The sequence below is a fragment of the Rhinopithecus bieti genome, unplaced genomic scaffold (assembly GCF_001698545.2).
Source record: "Rhinopithecus bieti isolate Rb0 unplaced genomic scaffold, ASM169854v2 scaffold_425, whole genome shotgun sequence".
NCBI classification, from domain to species: Eukaryota; Metazoa; Chordata; class Mammalia; order Primates; family Cercopithecidae; genus Rhinopithecus; species Rhinopithecus bieti.
Window position 1 is genome coordinate 352144 of NW_016803361.1, and position 20291 is coordinate 372434.

General features: G+C 43.3%; 1 protein-coding gene across 1 annotated transcript in view; it reads right to left on the bottom strand.

Moving 5' to 3' along the window:
* The window catches only part of TLL2 (tolloid like 2), a 154186-nt gene that overhangs the window by 45996 nt on the left and 87899 nt on the right, over positions 1-20291 (bottom strand). The window contains exons 5-8 of the mRNA XM_017879970.1: positions 17468-17585; positions 10980-11158; positions 9543-9648; positions 1905-2029 (exon numbers count right to left, since the gene is read on the bottom strand). Of these exons, the coding sequence (XP_017735459.1) occupies positions 1905-2029; positions 9543-9648; positions 10980-11158; positions 17468-17585 (528 nt within the window). The remainder of the gene's footprint in view (positions 1-1904; positions 2030-9542; positions 9649-10979; positions 11159-17467; positions 17586-20291) is intronic.

Here is a 20291-nt window from a genome sequence, read left to right on the forward strand (position 1 = left end):
AAGTGCAAGTAGGTAAGACAAAAAGAAAAAAATGCTTTGAAACTTATTTCAGTTGTTAGTTTAAATCTTTCCTCTTCTTTTTCTGCTACTCACTTCTGAAAGAACTATCAAGCAGTCAAGAAAACAAAAAAATGCAGGGGCACAGGGAGCTGGAATCTTCTATAGCAGGCTATTCTGCCCTTGAATGTTTCAGGGTTGGTTATGAGTCTAGAACCTAGTCTTTATGTACGTGAAAAGTATTTCCCCTAATTTGTCCTCACAAAAGAAGGGTACCTGTATGAATCTTTGGAAACTACAGGTTTTGCATTTCTCTAATGCCTGGGGATTCAGACTCCAAAGACAAAGACACTGGTTTGCTGAGACCCCCTCCTCTTACGTGGCCAACCCTAACATGTGGAGATCCAGCATCCTTAGGCATCTTTTCCTTACATGCAGTTCAACCTCTGCATGGCGACTGACTGAGCTTTCAGTTACTACTCGGAACTACTGGAAGCTCCATATTTTTTGGAGCTGCAGGAAGAGATATGTGGAGAACCGCCCATTATCGGCCTCAGGAAATCCTGGATGTCGGGGCTTCAATATCACATTACTGAACAACTGCCAGGCATCATGAGGATTACGCCTGGCAGTCAACACCCCCCAAGGGTTCCATGGAAATTATTTTAGAATAATCATAAACATTCTGCAAGAACAAATACATTACTGTGTGGCTCCACGGTATTTTGCTGCAAATCATTTTGGGAAGTAAGCAGCATAAATATTATAACTGAATAAATACAATGGCATTTCCCAGGGAATGCTGTAAGGTTTCCCATTCAATTCAGCAAGGTTATATGATATGTGTGTCCTGCATTTCAGCCCTAACATGCCCCCAGATGACTAATAGCTGGATGGACATATTTTCTAGAGTTTCTTGAGGAAGCAAGCCCCACACAGCACTTTGCATGCCCTGGGGTCCTGCTTAGTAAGGTAATGTGACAGCTCAGATTTTCTAAGATGGTCCTCACTTCAAATACTTCATCTCATGATCAAACTCTGTGTCTGGTTTGAAAGTCTGGGAAAGGCTATTGGTAATGGAACTTCCTTCTATCCTTCTAAAACCACGGAAATGGATTCTCACCCATCAGTGGTAAAAACTCAGCTGCCACAACCAATGCTTTATGTTGAGGCTCAAGAGCTGAAAGGGGTCTAGAAGAACTCAGACGGTGTGTGTATGATGATGATGCCAAGGGGATGGAAGACAAACGGGACAAATCCAAGGGGAAGGAACGCTTCCAAATGGGCCAGGGAACAGGCATTTGCTCCAATCCCCGTGTATTGTCCCATCTTCAATGGCAGACTCCTGGCCACTGACCAGCACCTTGGATGGCCGGGAAAGCCCCAAGACCAAAGCAATAAGCTCGTTAATAGCACTGAGACTCCCTCCACCTTGTAGCATTTGGGAAACTGACCCCCATACTCCCAAAAGCATTCTCCCTCACTCTTTGTCTTCCTGCAAAATTCTGCTTGGTTCTTGTTTTTCCAAACCCACATCCCCTAGTTCCACAGAAAGGAGAGGTGCTCTTACTGTTATGGGGCACACACTGCAGTGTGCCCCTATTTACTGTTGTTCTGTTATGCCTTCTTCCCCTTCTGGACACAAAGGCTTTGCCAGAGAAGTCTGAAGCCTCTCATGAAATTGCCTATGAACTCTAAGACCTATTATTCTCTTCACTGCCTGCCACCATGTCACCATACATTTCACCTTTCTATACTGCCTAGCACCTCCTACCAGAAGGACACCAGAAATAATTAAAGCTGCCAAGGAATAGTCCCTTTAGGTCCCCCAAGTTGTTTTCCCAGCACAGAGACTGTGCTTTGGAGATGCTAGGGAGGTGCTGGCAGTCCCCTCGGCTCATAGTTACCTGGGCATTTGTACAGCTTCCGGGCTTGAGCTATGTCTCCCTGACTGAGCCGCACGCGCTGGCCAATGGTTGGCCTGACGCCATTGTCATCTCGACGGGGGAGGATGGTGTCCAAGAAAACTCCTCTACAAGAAGGAAAAAAAGGGAGAGAGAAAGAAAAGTCAAGGCCATCAGTCTGTCCGTGCTGGGATTTCCGGGCTTTATTCCCTTGCCCACAACCCCATCAACATTCCTGCCTCCGGGCCTGCCTGTCCCGGGCTGGCATGACTGAAGAGGTTTCCTTCGCTCGTGCTGGCAATTTCACATTCCATCTCATCAGCTGCCTACTTGCTTTCCAGTGGGAAGATGACTCTGCCAAGTGTAAAAATATGCCCTAGTGCAGTAGCCCAGGGGCTTCCTTAGGAATGTGTCCTGAGCATTTCCATGAAGCCCCGACAGGTCCAGGCCCCAGAGCCACCCTGCTGCACAACTGCAGGGAGCTCCACTCAGAGAGACCGCGGCGTGAGTGGCGCCCCCTGCAGCTGTGCATTAGGAAGTACTGTGTGTAGTTAAGTCCTGGAGCCACCCCGGGAGAGCTTGGGAACTGGTCCAATGTGAGACTCTCAGGGGCTGGTCAGCAAGTGCAGGTTGGTGAATGAGTGGTCAGAGTTTGGAGGCCCTGCTGGTAAGAGGGAAATCAGATGGAAAATGAGATAAAGGCAGAGAACAAGAAGTAGTGAAAAGAGCCCTGGACTAGACATTTCTACACTAGGCCTGTGTGTGCTTGGACAAGATCATTCCCCTCTCTGAGCCTCTCTAAGCATCAGTTTACCCTACTAAACAATAAGAAATTTGCTGAGATGGTCATGGCAGTCCCTTTTATCTCTAACATTTATTCTACTCCTACTTGACTGAAATCTAAAATGACAGCTTCATTTCTAAACTAGACAAGTGGAAACCAGGTTGCCAGCTGAGTGCTGGCCCTGTTGTAGGCATGGTTTACACCCCGCCTGCTGCCTTGTCTGCTGCAAGCTCTGAGCCTCCTCCTCTGCTTCCAGACCTGGGGCCTCTCCTGGATGTTAGGCCTGTCCTTGAATCCACGCCTCCTCCAGTCACCACCTTGTTTTTTTTCTTCCCTTCTTAACCAAGTTTCTAGAAAGTATTGTCTCCATTCCCCGAGTACTCGACTCTCTTTCACTCCTCAGTCCAACGATGATCTGACCCCATCAGCAACTGTCACCACTCGTCTGCCAGTGGACACCTTCCAATCTCTGTCTGCCCTCTCTCCAGCACTGGGACCTCCGATGCCCCCTCCCTCCTCACTGTCTTCTCCCTGGGTGCAGGCCACAGCTCTCTCTGAGCAGTGAGACAAGAACCACTTCTGCTTCCCCTTCAATGATGTCCCTTGGGTTTCTGCCCTCTCCCTCTGTCCTCTCTCTCCATGTTCCATCTACTCCTATGGCTTTTAACCAACATCTGCAGCCTCACAGCTAATCCTCTGTTTCCAGCCCAGGATGCTCTGCTGAGCCCCAGATGCCTCGTAACACCTCCCCTGGGCTGTCCTATGGGCCTCTTATATCCAACATGCTCAAAACCAAATTTATCACAGTTCCATCCTTCTGCTCACTCCATGATCCTCGTCTTCTGAGCCAGAATCTGAGGGCATTCTCAGCTCCTCCCTTTCCCTCATACTCTCCTACCAAACCAGGAGCCAGGTCCTGTCCACTATACCTTTTTTCCACCCCTGGAACCCATACCCTCCGCCTTGTTCCCAGACTATTGCCATAGCTCAAGTGACCAATATCCCCTTCCTGAACTCTTTACAGTAGCTTCTTAACTGGCCTCCCTCCCTGTAGACTCAGCCACTTCTACTCTACTGCTCCCCTTGGCCACAATGCTGCAATGGAATCATCCCAAAATGCAAGGGGAAGCACGTGCCTTCTTCGCTTAGAACCCTTCACCAACTTCCAGTCACCACTCGGATCTCTAGGCTGTTTGCTCACTGACTTCTGCCTTCCTCTCCAGCCTGACTCGTTAATCCCATAACCAAAATAATACTCAACAAGAATAAAGCATATGTCATTATTTTAAGCAACACTAAGCTCCTTGTAGGCCCCAAATATGTCCTCGCACATACTATCCGCTCCCTAGGCTGCCCATGCCCTCTATTTTTTTGTCTACTTGTAAACTCCTATTCATTCTCCAAAACCCCATCAGATGTCTTTCTCTATTAAAAGACTTCCCCAAGCCTTTTCTACTCCCCCCATTTGGAGTTTATCATTCCCTGCTCTAGGTCTTAATCATTTGTGTAGTCTCTTCTTATCATACTGTATTCTTTTTTAAGGAGTGGTGGTATTCGTCTTCCTTGCTAAAAGTAAGTTCCTCAAGCAGAGAGACTGGGTGTTTTATCTCTGTCCTTAGAAACTAGAGCACAGCAGGCCTCAAAAAACGCTTCTTGAATTAAATTATGCAACCAGGATAAAGCACTGTCTTTTAAAAACTTTGCAAAATAGTTATTTACATTCCAAATGGAAGCGAAAATGTACATGTCACCTAGCTATTAGCTGTGCATGCTCGTGCTCTCTCTCTTTCTCTCTCTGTCTCTTTTAAGCACTGTTTCTATTTCCCTAAATTCTGTAACACGTTGGAAAATAACTATTATTCCTGGTTCTTCCTGGTTACATCACTTTGTTATCTTTTTGTTTTTGTGTAGACTTTTCTTTTTTTTCCTAAAGCAGATTTTAAGCTCACTTTCCAATCTTAGCCTGTGGGAGTCTAGATCATCTGCTGATTTCCTTTTCAGCATCTCCGTACCCAATATGTAACCCTTGACCTGTCTTTCTCTAGTGCCCATAGCCTCATCTCTGGGTCTGGACTCCTGTAGAGAAAGTTTAGTGGAATCCGTGGCCTCACTCACTGACTTTACTACATTTTAAACCACAAGTGTTGACTCCGCGGAAAATCCTAAATTCAATCATCAGCTACTCCAGAAACAGCCACTTCTGCCCTAATGAAAGGTGTGTCCTTTTGTAATTATTTTCTTGGTTCCCTTGCAGAAAGGAATTCTGCAGCACAAACATAAGGATCACTACAGTCTCTAAGCACCCCACGCTACCTGGCCACATCACGTAGATGACTTCTCCAGTGGGCCTGGTGCATAGAGGCCATGTTCTTGCACTTACTCATCGTTCATAGGACTTTCCGATGTGCCAGGCCCTGCACTGGGCCCTTTCCCTGCACCACCTCATTTCATCTTCATAACACCCTAGGAGTCAGGTGCCATTATCACAAGAGCTCTCACTCTACAGGGGAGAAGACTGAGCCTGCAGAGCTTAAGTGACTTTCCCAGGGCACAGAGCTGGTCATGGAGAGGCAGGCCTGGAGCTCACCTCTGGGAATCCTCCTCCTTCCAACCAGTGTTTCCTGCTGCCCAAGGAACAGTAGGCCTTACGATGCATTAAATTATAGAGCTAAGAACATTGCAGACTTCAAAAACCAAAACATCAGGAACAACATTGGCTCACACTCAGACCGCTCTTTGGTGCTGGACGTCCTCCCTTGCATATCCTAAGCTGCCAGCAAGAGCTTCCAGCTCTGGAAGATGTTTACTACAAGAGCCGTCCCCTGTGTAAACCACAGCAGTGACGTTCCTTCCCTCTTTCATGTAGGACAACTCTAAGCATTGACATTCTGCTAAACTAAGACAGAGTTCAGCAGATGCCTCAGGGAATAAAACTGTCAGCTCTGAGTTCTGAAACAAAGAGGCCCCTGTACAAGAGAACTGTCTCCTCATCTCCTGGATCTTTGCCCAGCAAAACCTCCAAAGAGACTGCTCCCCTCAGCCTGGGTCCAACCAAAGGGGAGGGGAGAAGAACTGCAATAAACTAGAGGGAATAAAGTTGGAAGGAGACAGCTCAATCGTAAAGAGACACAAAGATTGAGTTTCCCATCAGCAGGGTATAGCATTTGCCCGCCTCCCCAGATCAGCATATGTTCTACGGGCTCTATTCTGCTCTTTTACAGAATCCAACATGAGGTACAGGCCAGCTTCAGGGTCTTTGTGACCAGAAATAATGCCATGGAGTTGGGAGTGGGGAAACTATTGACAAAATGCCAATAGAAAAGCCCCCAGTAAAAACCCACTGAACAAGATCGTTTTCTGAAAATCCGTGTAAAACGTTGGCAGAAAGGACAATGCAGTTATCCACCTGCAACAAAACAGATTTGCTGAAACCATTCTCAACTCTGGGGCAGAGGTGAGAGGGTAGCAGTGGCAGATTGTTAAATAAAAAGTCACTCCTCCTAATAGCCATATCCTACTGCAACGTGAAGCTGCCATACCTCCCAGTAAGAGGTGGAGTCTATTTCTCCACTCGCTTGAGTTTGGGGCTGGCCTTGTGGCTTGCTTTTACCAATAGAATGTGGCAGAAGTGATGTCATGCAAGTTCCAGAGCTGGGGCCTTAAGAGGCTTGCAGCTTCCCTGCTTGCCCTCTTGGAACTCTGAGTCCCCATGCAGTGAAAAGTCTGGTCTAGCCTACTGGAGGATGAGAGGCCATGTGAAGGAGAACCAAGGGGCTCCCAGAGAGAACGGAGGGGCATGAACAAGCAGCACCAAGTGCCAGGCATGTGACTGGTCATCCTGGACTCCCCAGCCCAGTCTGTCAGATGACTGCTGCTGTGAGTGATCCCAGGAAAGACCAGAAAAGAACAAGCCTGACTAACTAACCCACAGTATCATCAAAAATAATAAGCTGCTGTTTTAAGTCACTAAGCTTGGGGGTCAATTGCTCTGCAGCAGTAGCTAATGTAACAGTAGCAGGAGGGTCCACCTGCCCTCGGCGAGCTGCTCTGCTCCTAGCTGCCCATCCTCCCGTGTGCTGGCCCTGCTGATCTCCCTCCTAGATACTCTGGGGACTTTTGATGAGGAATTTTTATTTCATGGGTTTGGCCCATGGATTTCCACTGGTCTGGGCTGATGGTTCACATTGACAAGGGCGTTAGAAATGGTTATCCCCTGAGGTACAACAGGCATGGCATTATGAGCTAGCAATCCTAGAAAACTATATATATATATTTCAAAAAGAAAGACAAGAAAAGAAATGCCGGGACTGGAAGATCCTCTGCCTGCATCCTGTCCTGGCCTCTGGGTCCAGGGCTTGTGCGGCGCCTGGCATGGAGCAGGCGGTGAGAAGGCAGTGCAGTTCCTACAGCACACAAATGCCCTACATGGTACAGACTTGTAGATTCACCTTAATAAAGTAGCCATCGCATTGGTGAGCACATGGAAAAACTGCAAAGAGCATAATGGAAATTTCTACCCTCACCTATTCCCCAACATTGCCAGGTCCCCCTGGCCCCTTTGAACTCATTCATTAATTTATTCATTTAGCAAATATCTATTGAATACCTACTAGGTGGCAGGCACTATGTTGGGTGTTGGGGACTAGAAGAGAATGAGATAGTCTCTGTCCTCAAGGATCTCAGTCTACTGCCAGAGAAGGGAATACAACAGATAAATATGAATATATAAATTAATAATTAGTAATAGATAAATTAAAAAGCAATATGAAGAGTTATGGCAGCTACAGAAACAAGACCCAAGGAAAAAGCTTCTCCCTTGGGCCCACTTGACATAGATTCCCTGACAAAATTGATACTTGGTCTCTAGTAGCAGCCTGTAACTCCTGGATGATGGGCTTGGCCTTTGGATATTCCCTGCACCATTTCCCAAACAGGTGAATCAGCCCACCCCAAGACCCAAGCATCGCCTCCCCCGTGGATATCTGCACACTGCACTGGCATCCTGAGACTCCCTGCACACAGCCTCAGGGTGGATCCCTCAATGTCTCAGCTTCCCAATCTGGAAGAGGAGGCCCTTCCAGCTTCAGATTTCCTGTATGGCAGTAAATGAGATCATATCTGTCAACCCCTCACCCATCTGCACCAGACTGAGAAACTGCAACATGAAAGGTTGGAGCTGGAAGGGGCTCAGAGAACATCTAGTCCAACCCTCTCACAAGGAAACCAAGGCCCATGGAGGTGGAGATTTAACCATCACACAGCTGCCCCTAATTACTGTCTGCCTCCCTCAAAGGCAAGGGTCACATGAGAACTAGGACTAGAACCCAGCTTCTGCCTCTCAGTTCGGTGGTCTCTTCATCACAACGTGTTTCTTCTACTATCTTTGGAAAAGAGCCAGGAGAAGATCAAAGAGGCCAGGAAGGCTCAATTTCATGCCACTCCCAAGTGCTGTCAAAGATGCCAGCTTCAACACAACTCCACCCATTAGATCTCATGTCTGGGTGCAGGATAGAGATCATGACTAAAGCAGCTGTGTGGCCAGAGGAACAGCGCCCCCTGAGAACTTGGGATGCTGAGATTTAGATGATTTCTCCCATAGTCCTAACAACAAACTCATCAACAGGATGCTTTTGGCAGCCTTACCCAAGAGCCAAGGAGCCCTTTGCAAACAGTTTCCCTTTCACTCCCAAGAGCCATATGTTTTCTGAGCAAATCTTTATGGACATGGAGACTCATGGAATGGATTATTTCCCTCTTTGCTGTGACTGCTAGGGAGCACAGGGCAGTATTTGCTGTCAACTTTAACCAAGTGTACATGACCTCACAGCATATATTCTGAGCACTAAACTTATTCTGGGACTCAACTTAGCTTTCTAGCCTTATTTTTTCCTTCTCCTTTCCCCCCGTTTTCTCACCTATTATTTATCTTTGTTATCCCATGTGTATATTGGAAGTTACCACAGATCTTTTTGGGGGAAATAAATAAATAAACCTGTGTTTTATTTCCCCCATTTTGGGGGAAATAAATAAATAAAAAAGCAAACAACTGGTTTTAACAGGAGACTGAAGAGAAAGCACCAAGAGAGAAAATATTTGTTCTCTGTGCCTCCTTTAACTCAAGGGTAGAAAGACCTACAAAACTGGGACAAGTAGGGAAAAACTTCTGTACGCAAAGCACTTACAGGGTCTAGAAGCAAGGACAATACTGAAAATCTTTAACGTCTGCCAGGCACAGCACATCGGAACAGCTCATCAGAACAGACCCTGCCCATGCCAGCCATAAATAAACGGCCCAGCCCTATTTGAATACAGCAGCTTCCATCATCTGTGACCTGCAGGTGGGAACCTGGGTCCTTGCTCTCACTCCAGTCCTCAGTTACCTGTGCATCTGAGAGCCGGCTGGAACCTCATTGTCTTCACCTCTAAAATGAATCGATGATTTACAGCCCTCCCAGCCCTGACACTGCCTAGTTTCCAATAAACCAAACCTCTACTAGGAGAATTGGTGAACACCACCATGCTTCTACAAAAGACTCCCCCCACCCACTGGAAATTTGACACAGAGCCTCTAAGTTATTATCCCAGCCAACCTCTCGATAATTTCCCTTTTCCAGTTTGCTGCTTGTGACATTAGGGCATGATGGAATGTCAGCTTCACAATGGGATTCAATCTTATTAACGGGAACCTGATTAGATTATATTTCACTGCAGCCCAGAGGCCACTGTATTTCAAGGACAGACAGGCCAGCCATGCTAGGAGCATGCAGAGACCCACTCTCCGCAGACCTCCAGGAATCCGACCCAAGCCTGCGGCAGGCACAGTGAAACACAGACGAGGCATAAGCATAGATTCCGACCTTGAGAAGGTGTTCCGGGCGTAGTGCATGATGCTGTCAAAGTCGTATGTCTCTCCCAGAGAGCTCACTTCCCCAGCTTCCATTTTTAAGAAATTATACTCCTGACCTGTGACACAACACTGTGTTAAGGCCTTGGAAAACCAAGTCAGGCACCTGAAAGGAGGCAGAGGAAGGAGAAGGAGGGCCCATAGCAACTTCCCAGGGCTCTCTTGGCCCAATCAGTCAAATAACAGGGCTTGTAGTGGTTCTTGTTGTTTTGAATAATTAGATATTTGAAACTTCCAGCAAGCCCTGTGTTCTCCCAACTCCACCACCTGAGACCTATCCCCAAATGCCACTCAAACCTCTTAAAGTAAGTTTGCAGACAGATTAGTTATCAACTCACTTGCCCCTGCAAAAAAATAAAAAGTAAAATAAAAGCTCTGGGCCGGGTGCTGTGGCTCACGCCTGTAATCCCAGCACTTTGGGAGGCTGAGGCGGGTGGATCACCTGAGGTCAGGTATTCGAGACCAGCCTGGCCAACATAGCGAAACCCCATCTCTACTAAAAGTACAAAAATTAGCCAGGCGTGGTGGCGGGCACCTGTAATCCCAGCTACTCAAGAGGCTGAGGCAGGAGAATCGTTTGAACCCGGGAGGCGGAAGTTACAGTGAGCCAAGATCACGCCACTGCACTCCAGTGTGGGCAGCGAGAGCGAGACTCTGTCTCAAAAAAACAAACAAACAAAAAACAAGACAAATAATCAAACAAAAACCTGATCTTGCAATTTGAAGAAACGAAAGAAAACGAATCAGAAAGTGAAGTTCAATCCTAAATAGCTCACAATTCAGATTCTCTAAAGTATTTGTAAGGCGATCATATTCTTCAACTGGCTACTTTCATGCTTAATATTAACTTCCATATAAAATTATTTGACATAAGAAAGGTTTTTTTTTCAAAAAATTCTAGACACTTTATCTGCCTTGGGGCAGAATGTTTCTAGGCAGTAACACTGTTTTTACATGTGTTCATGTCCTAATTGTATTTCAGTTTCAGAAAACATGTTGCCTAAGTCAGCAAAAATAACTCATAAAAGCAGCCAGGAGAACTCTTTTTTTTTTTTTTTTTTTTTTTTGCTTATCAGCTCTGATGCTGCAACAGTGTTCTGGTCGACTGTGTTCCTTTCAGGAAACGGAGTTTGATTTCATTATCCTATAAAACATAGAAAATAATTTTGCTTCTGCTCCAACCTCCAAGCTATAGCAGATGACCTCCCAGGAAGCCACAGATGGACAGTGGTCATACTGGTGAGAAGGGCCTGCACAACAGAGTCATTGCTCCATATTCAGCAATTAGCATTGCTCAGCTCCTGGCAAGTCCTCTCCTTCCCTCCCTCCTGTCCCTGAGGTTGCCACCTTCTCGACTAGTGCCTTCCAGACTGCACACAGGCCTCCTTACCTGGCTGGATGTTTTCCCTGATGATCGTGACATGTTGGTCTCTGTCTGGCCGGGTGTGTTCATGCCAAAACCCAACCACATGGCCCAGCTCGTGAGCCACAATGCCAAACTTGTCACAGTTCTTCCCAATGGATATGGCCTGTGGGCCTCCTCCTCGGCGCCCAACATAGGAGCAACAGCTGGACAATTGCGGGAATACCCAGGTCAGCAGGTCAGAAGACTTTCAGAGCAAGAGGCAAGTCCCCCCTCCCACTCTGTATGTGTGCGCGTGTGTGCATGTGTGTGTGCGTGTGTGTGCATGTAAAAGAAACAGAATTTCAGGCTGGGTGCAGTGGCTTACGCCTGTAATCCCAGAACTTTGGGAGGCTGAGGTGGGAGGATCACCTGAGGTCAGGAGTTTGAGACCTGCCTGGCCAACATGGTGAAATCCTGTCTCTACTGAAAATACAAAAATTAGCCAGGTGTGGTGGTGTGTGCCTGTAATCCCAGCTACTTGGGAGGTTGAGGCAGGAGAATTGCTTGAACCCAGGAGGCAGAGGTTGCAGTGAGCCAAGATCACGCCACTGCACTCCAGCCTAGGAAACAAGAGCTTAACACCGTCTCAAAAAGAAAAGAAAAGAAACAGAATTTCAGTGTCCGACTTCCCACCCAATGACCCAATGCAGAAATTCCCTCCAAAAATGGTTCTTAACCTTTTGTGGTTATGAATCGTCTTGAAAAGCTGACGAAAGATATGGTCTCTGCCTGACATAAAGTGTATACCATACTCCGCCCTCCACCCGCAAGGTGCTTGAGTCCCTGCTGGGCCATTTTTAATGAAAAGGAGGAGTCAGGGGAAGGAGGCAGATGAATGTCTATAATGCATGCAACTTGGTGTCATTATCAGAGGAGGCTTAGAGATGACTCCCTTCTGGGCACAATCATTTTTTTTCAAATAATATTTATATACATTTTCGTAATACTAAAATTTATTTCATCAGTCTTCCATTAATGTACATCTGGGCTGTAACTCCAGTTTTTGCTATTTTAACAAGGCCTCGGGGGAGAGGATGACAAGCAAAACAAACAAAAACAACAGCAAATGAAACGAAGAAATGGTAGGGTACATTTCTACCAATGGGATTCATGGATAAAAGGTTATGTACATTTGAAATTTTAACAGATACTGTCAAATTGCACTCCCAAAATGTTGTCTGTTTATATACTCACTAATAAGATATTAAAAGCCCCTTTCTCTTTACCTGAGAGAAAGGAAATCAGTCTATTGAAGAGGTATCTGCACTCTCGTGTTTGTTGCAGCACTGTTCATGATAGCTAAGATTTGGAAGCAACCTAGGTGTCCATCAGCAGATGAATGGATAAAGAAAATGTGTATGCACAGAACATATGTACAAGTACACAATGAAGTACTATTCAGCCATAAAAAAGAATGAGATCCTGTCATTTTCAACAACAGGAATGGAACTGAAGATCATTATGTTAATTAAAATAAGCCAGGCACGGAAAGACAAACATCATATGTTCTCACTTATTTGTGGGAGCTAAAAATTAAAACAATTGAACTCATGCAGATAGAGACTAGAAGGATGGTTACTAGGAGGCTGGAAGGGTAGTAGGGGACTGGTGGGGAAGGTGGAGATGGTTAATGGGTAAAAAAAAAAAAAAATGAAAGCATGAATAAGATATACTATTTGACAAAAAAACAGGGTGACTATAGTTAATAATAACTTAATTGTACATTTAAAAATAACTAAAAGAGTGTAACTGAATTGTTTGTAACACAAAGGATAAATGCTGGAGGGGAGGATACCCCATTCTCCATGATGTGATTATTTCACATTGCATGCCTGTATCAAAACATCTCGGGTACCCAACAAATATATACACCTACTGTTTACTCACAGAAGCTTAAAAAATATTTAAGTCCTATTTCCCTTATCCTGGCCAACACTGGTTTTATCAAACTATTTTTGCCAATTGGATAGGTAAAAAATGGGATTTCACTGCATTGAGGCTGGATAGTTTTTCACATATTTTATGTGACTCTTTTTTTTTTTCTGTGAACTATGTGAGCACCTCTTACCCCTGTTTTCTTTCGGGTTGTCCATTTTCTTACGATTGATATTTATTTATTTATTTATTATTATTATTTTTTTTTTTGAGACGGAGTCTCGCTCTGTCGCCCAGGCTGGAGTGCAGTGGCCGGATCTCAGCTCACTGCAAGCTCTGCCTCCCTGGTTTATGCCATTCTCCTGCCTCAGCCTCCCGAGTAGCTGGGACTACAGGTGCCCGCCACCTGGCCCGGCTAGTTTTTTTTTGTATTTTTTAGTAGAGACGGGGTTTCACCATGTTAGCCAAGATGGTCTCGATCTCCTGACCTTGTGATCCGCCCGTCTCGGCCTCCCAAAGTGCTGGGATTACAGGCTTGAGTCACCGGGCCCGGCCACGATTGATATTTAAGAACCCTTTGTAAATTAGAGAAACTAGTCAAGAGTGTTGCAAGTATTTTGCTCACTTTGTGAGTTCTCATTTGACTTTGTTTTTGTTTATGTATTGTTTTGTTTTCTTTTTGCATTATAAGAGTTTTAATGTTAGTATTATAAAATGTCTTCATTTTCTTATGTGCTGCTTAGAAAGGTCATCCATATTTCAAGATTACAAATAAAATCTACTCTTGTTTCCTTCTTATACTCTTTTGGATTTTTTCTTTCTTTCTTCCATTTCTTTTTCTTCAATACTTACATCTTTGATCTAGCTAGAATAGTTTTTGGTATAAGGAAGTGAGGTAGGAGTCCAGCTTTTTTTCTTTTTTTCACAGAGAGCTATCTAAATTATCCCAATATTCAAATATCACTATTGACTTTCTCTCACTCATTTAAACTGTTACCCAAATTTGTGTATAGGTATATTCATTTTGGACCCTTTTTTCTATATATCTATTTTTCCCTTAAAAATAGATTTTAAGGGAAATCTATTTTTGTTTTGTTATTATCTTCCCTTTGCATTTTAATATTCTGCATGTTTGGTTAGACCATTAGATAGCTACCTCTGTCATTACTGTTTTCTCTCTCTCTCTCTCTCTCTCTCTCTCTCTCTCCCTCTCTCTCTCTTTCTCTCTCTCTCTCTAGTTATTTCCACATGGTTGTTCCTCCAGATAAACTCTAGTATCATTCGTTCAAGCTCTAAAAATATGTATGCATACATACACATGTACATATATATATATATATGTTGGTGTTTAAATCAGAAAGGCATGAATTTACAGCTTATTTTAGGGAGTTCTGACATCTTTACTATGTTGAGTATTCCTATACCAGGAAGCAATATGTTTTCTATTTTTACTTTTTTTTGTTAGGTTCCTGGGAGTGTTAGCATTTTCTTCCTATAGGTCTGGCACATTTATGTTTAATCTTAGATATAGTATCTATTATGTTTCTATTAAAGTTGTGATTTTTTTTCCATGATAAAAATGTATCCAACTATTTCATGTATAAAGAAAATCAGTCACCTAGTTTTGTTAATTAATTAATTTTGTGGTCACTTAATAGAGTCTCCTTGTGTTTCTAACAGCTTTTCAACTGATATTCTGGGGTTTCTAGAAACACAATCACATTACCTCCCATCAGTGCAAACATTGCCTCTTTGTTCCTGCCAATATTCACAGTGTTTCTTTCTTTCTCTTGTCTAATTTATATTAATTAGTATTTCTAAAACAATGCTAAATAATTGTAGTATCCCTAAACATCTTAAACTGGTTCCTGATTTTAACTAAAATTAAATGCTTCTAGAAGTATCATCGATAAACATGATATTGGCTTTTGGTTGGAAGTTATTTATATAAATGTATATTTTTATATATGTATATGTTTGTAATGCAAGAACCTATCCTTGACATCTATTTCTGTGCTACCTTGGTTACTTTTTTAAAATAAAAACTGCATGTTGTATTGTACAGGTGCCTTTTAGCATCTATTGAGATATGAATATAGCTTCTCTTCTTTGACCAATCAAACTTGAGAATAGATTTCCTACTGTTGAACTAATCTTGTATTCCCTAGATAAATGTATTTGGCAGCCTCCTCTTCTTTTCTTCTGCTGCTGAATTCTATGTGCTAACATTTTATTTAGGATTTTGCATGGCTATTCACATGTGAGATGAGTCTATAATTTTTTCTTTCTTATCTTTTTTATCATGTTTTCCTTTCTTTCTCTATTTATTTGGTGCCATCCTTTTCATTTCAAGGTAGTAATGTCATAACAGTTCCTCAAAAGTAATTTGAAAGCATTCATCTTTCTACATGCTCTAAAAAGTTTTAGTATACCAGAATAATCTGTTTTTGAAGTTTTGAAAGAATTCACTTGTGAAACTCTGGGTCTGGTGCTTTGTGGGAGATGGCTTTTTCCCTCCGTTCTTCAACTTCATTCATAGTTCTTGGTCTGTACCAGTACTTTATATTTATCTTGAAGACTTTCACATTATCCACATTTTCACACTCTTTGCCCTACAGTTTTGCAAACTACTCTTTTGTGACTCTGCTGAATCTGTGGCTATTTCTCCCATTTTCATTTCTAACTCTATGTATTTCTGTATGATCATATTTTGTCTCAGTTAAACTAACAAGTGGTTTGTCTACTGTTTTCTGCTTGTTTATTCAAATAATTTACTCTTGAATTTGTTAGCCCTGTAATATTTCACCTTGTCTGTTTCCTTGTGCTCTCCTTAAGTTTATTTTGTTGTGGTGATGGTGGTGGGTTGTAAGTATTTATTTTTGCTAGCTTCCTTAAATTGAATGTTTCATTGTCACTATTGTCAATGGGTGATGTGGATATTTAAGTCTGTGGGTTTTTGTCTGGACATAGCTTTAGCTATATCTTTTATTTTGAACCATAGGACTTTCATCATCTAGACATTCTGCAATTTTAATCTTGCTGTTTTATGATCTAAGAGCCATAAAAAGGGAAGCATGGGGGGACTTTCAACTTACCAGCTAATGTTTATTCTATTTTTGTTATTATATTATGTCCAGTTTCACTGCTTTGCAATCCGAAAATATCTTGGTGCTATTTCTGCCTTTTAGAATTCGTTACTATGTTCTTAATGCTTAATAGATGGGCCATTTAAAAAAATGTGTTATGAGGTTATAGAATCTGATAGACCTGTAGAATCAACTCTATTAACTGTATTTTTCAAATCCTCTGTGAATCTCTACTTATGTTTTGGTCAACGTGACACTGACTTACTTGGGTTGACAGAAATAAATTAAGTCTTGTGCTACTGAGCATTGCTGTCAATTTCCCCTTGAATTCCCTGGGGCTTGTTTTATGACTCTTGATGCTATGCTATTTGGTGCATGAAGATTTATGACAGTTATATTCTCACCGTCGCTTATGCCCTTTCTCATTATAAAGTGTCTCGGCTTTGGTTTTGTTTAACATTTTCTGACTTTTAAAAACAACAAAACAGTGAAAACGTAGTCAATGACTACAATTGTGATCCCAGCTTTCTCTTTGTTAGCATTTACCTGTATGGCTTCTTTCCTTTTACTTTTAAATCTCTCTAGGTTGTTTTCTTCAGTAATCGTCTTAGGTATAGAACACGTAGTTGGGTTTTGTTTTGTTTTGTTGTTTGTTTTGTTTTGTTTTGTTTTGTTTTGTTTTGTTCTGAGATGGAGTTTTGCTTTGTTGCCCAGGCTGAAGTGCAATGGCAGGATCTCGGCTCACTGCAACTTCTGCCTCCCAGCTCCGAGTGATTCTCCTGCCTCAGCCTCCCAAGTAGCTGGGATTACAGGCATGTGCCACCACACCTGGCTAATTTTGTATTTTTAGTAGAGACAGGGTTTCACCATGGTCTGGACCACCAGGCTGGTCTGGAACTCCCGACCTCAGGTGATCCTCCCACCTCAGCCTCCCAAACTGCTGGGATTACAGGCATGAGCCACCACTCCCAGCCGGGTTTGGGTTTTTGATCCAACATGAGAACCTTTTTCTTTCACTAGGAAAGTATATCACACATATTTATTGACATAACAGATAACTTCAGTCATAAGCCAGTCATTTATTATATATTGTTTTCTGAAGGAAGTCTGTAAATCTGTAGAGTCCCTCAAATTAAATGCAAAATTTTACATACATATTCATCTGTTCTTGAAGAAGGAAAGCCCACCGGCTCATAAGATTCTAAATGGGGACACCAAACCCAAGAGGTTAAGAACCACTGCCTTAAGTCTTCATGTGACACACCACCAGTTCCTTCTGTTGCTCTCCTAGTGGCAGGACCCCTGGTCTTCATGGAGTCTCCTGGAATCTTCCTCTTGACCCACCAGCTTTGCCAATGGATTGTAATTTCACCAAGGGCAGAAAGTTTCTAGCAAACCCTGGACTCCTCTAAATAACAGCTCATTGGAAATACTTAGGTCTACAGAGAAAACTCAAGACTCATGAGCCATCTGACTGATTCTGCAGAGGTGGCCTCACTTTCGCTTACTTACCCACAGGTTCTGTAACTGAATACAATAAAGCTTTCCTCGTCGGTCCTTTCTATGAAGGTCACACAGGTGTGCTTCTCCCAGTGTCTCATGGCCTGCTTAAAAATGGCCCTCTGGCTCCCTGAAACAACAGGGCAAGCACTCAACTTCAATGATGGGTCCATACTTTCTTTAGATGCTTTTTTTTTTTTTGAGATGGAGTTTTGCCTTTGTTGCCCAGGCTGGAGTGCAATGGCACGATCTCGGCTCACTGCAACTTCTGCCTCCCGGGTTCAAGCGATTCTCCTGCCTCGGCCTCCCGAGTAGCTGGGATTACAGACATGCGCCACCACGTCCAGCTAATTTTGTATTTTTAGTAGAGACGGGGTTTCTCCATGTTGGTCAGGTTGGTCTCAACTCCTGACCTTGGGTGATCCACCAGCCTTGGCCTCCCAAAGTATTGGGATTACAGGCGTGAGCCACGGCACCCAGCCTCCTTAGATGCTTTAAAGCATGCTGAGTTAAGACAAAGGATGTTCCAACAATTAAAAAAAAGAGAGAGATTGTTAATAATACTGTATCGTTTACTTGGAATTTGATAAAAGAACAGATTTTGTGTCCTCACCAGCCCTCCAGTGTAAGCATGAGTGGTGATGGATGTGTTAATTAATTTGATTATGGTGATCAAGACATAATATATCAAATCTTCATGTTGTATACCTTGAATATATACAATTTTTATTTGTCAATTAAATATTTTCAAAAAAAAAAAGAGAGAGAGAGAGAAAAAAAAGCTTGTTCTGGTGACCCAGAATAGAAATATTCCAGGAATTTCCAGGAATCAGGATTTCCCTTGCTGAAAACACAACATAACTTTTCTCAGTTGCCAAAACCTAGAGAGTAGGAGTCTGTGGATTGGAGGGGAGGGTAAAAATAGATTTTCAAAATATCCTGGGCTTCCCAAATTTTCCTTTGTATTGAAAGTATTTTCCAAACTTTTACAAAACCTTATCCAGGTTTTTCCATTTGGAAACTGCAGGCTTTTGAAGTAGTGGGGGAGTCAACTCCAGCTCACCAGCGCTGCACTTCACCCCCTCCTTTTCTTTTAGACTTGTAGGAGGGTGCTCCTATGCACTCTAAAATTTCTATTTGCATATACATCTGTGTGTTTTTGCACGGAGTTTCAGTGTCTTGTGGGGAATCCTTGAGCCTAATTTTTCTTCCAGGCCTTTGAAAATAGGTGAATTTCATACTTTCTCTGAACCTGTCTTGGTATTTCCTTGAGTGGAAATTTGCTAAATAGTAAAACTCCAGGCTGACAGTTATGTATAGTCAATCAGTTCTTTTCAAAATCTAGAAGGAAGACTGTTTAAATTTTCCTAGAAGCAATGAGAAGGATCTAGGAAAAAACAGTTGTCTGGGAAGTACGAAGGATGGTGGGAGTCGGAGGTATGAGTTCTCCAGGGCCCTCATTGCAAAACAAAAACAAAAATTACAAGCAAAACAAAACAGCTGACATCACTTGGATGTTTGTCCCCTTCAAATCTCATTTTGAAACGTAATTCCCAGTGTTGGAGTGGGCCTGGTGGGAGATGTCTGGGTCATGGGAGTGGATCCCTCAAGAAGGGCTTAGCACCATTCCCTTGGTGAGTGAACTCTCGCTCTGAGTTCATGTGAGATTTGGTTGTTTAAAAGTGTGTGGCACCTCCCCGACCTCTCTCTTCCTCCCTCCCACCATGTGATGTTCTGGTTTCCTGTTGCCTTCCACCATGATTGCAAGCTTCCTGAGGCCTCACCAGGAGCAGATGCTGCCACCATGCTTCTCAGATAGCCTGCAGAGCCGTGAGCCTAAACAGACTTCTTTTCCTTAGAAACTACCCAGCCTCAGGTATTCCTTTAGAGCAACACAAATGGACTAGCGCAACAGCACTCGGGGAGGCTCCCATCATTGCCTACAGGATGTGGGGATGGTATCACATTGTTGTCCCCAAAAACATTCATATAGAATAAAGAATAACAGCTGGGCATGGTGATTCATGCCTGTAATCCCAGCATTTTGGAAGGCCAAGGCAGGTGGATCCCTTAAGCTCAGGAGTTTGAGACCAGCCTGGGCAACGTGGTGAAACCCTGTCTCTACAAACAATTAAGAAAAAAAAAATTAGCGGGGCTTGGTGGCACATGCCTGTAGTCTCAGCTACTCAGGAGGCTGAGGTGTGAGGATCACTTGAGCCCGAAAGGTTAAGGCTGCAGTGAGGCGTGATCATGCCACTGCACTGCAGCCTGGGCAACAGAGCAAGACCCTGTCTCAAAAAAAATAAAAGAAAGCAAGAAAAAACAAACAACAACAAAAAGTAGAGTAACTTAGCTGTGCATTTCTTTTCTGACATCTTGACATTTTGGCTCAAATTGTTTATAGCTCAATCACTTACCAAAAATAGCAACCCTACTAATTACCTAATAACATGAAATACTTGTGTCAACAAAATTCTTATATATAAAATTAGTTCACTTTGATGAAAGGAATATAAATCTTTGGTCAGAAAAGCACACCAGATCTGAAAGAACACAGTTAGGATACCAAGGAACAAAAGTTTGTAGCGGTTTATCATTTCTATTTTTTTTTCTTTAGGCACTCACCTCTCTCTGCTGTGAGAACAGACCTCCTTGAGGGCAGGATGAAATCTTAGTCATCTTTTTTACCACCAATCCCTAGTTAAGCACCTGGCACTAGGAAGCCATGGTTTAATGCTGTGGGAGCAAAAGGGAACTGCAGGAATTCCGCTGCCCTGCTGCTGAGGTCTTCACCATTCCCTAACTTACTCATCAGCGGTTCTCAGTGGCTTTGGCA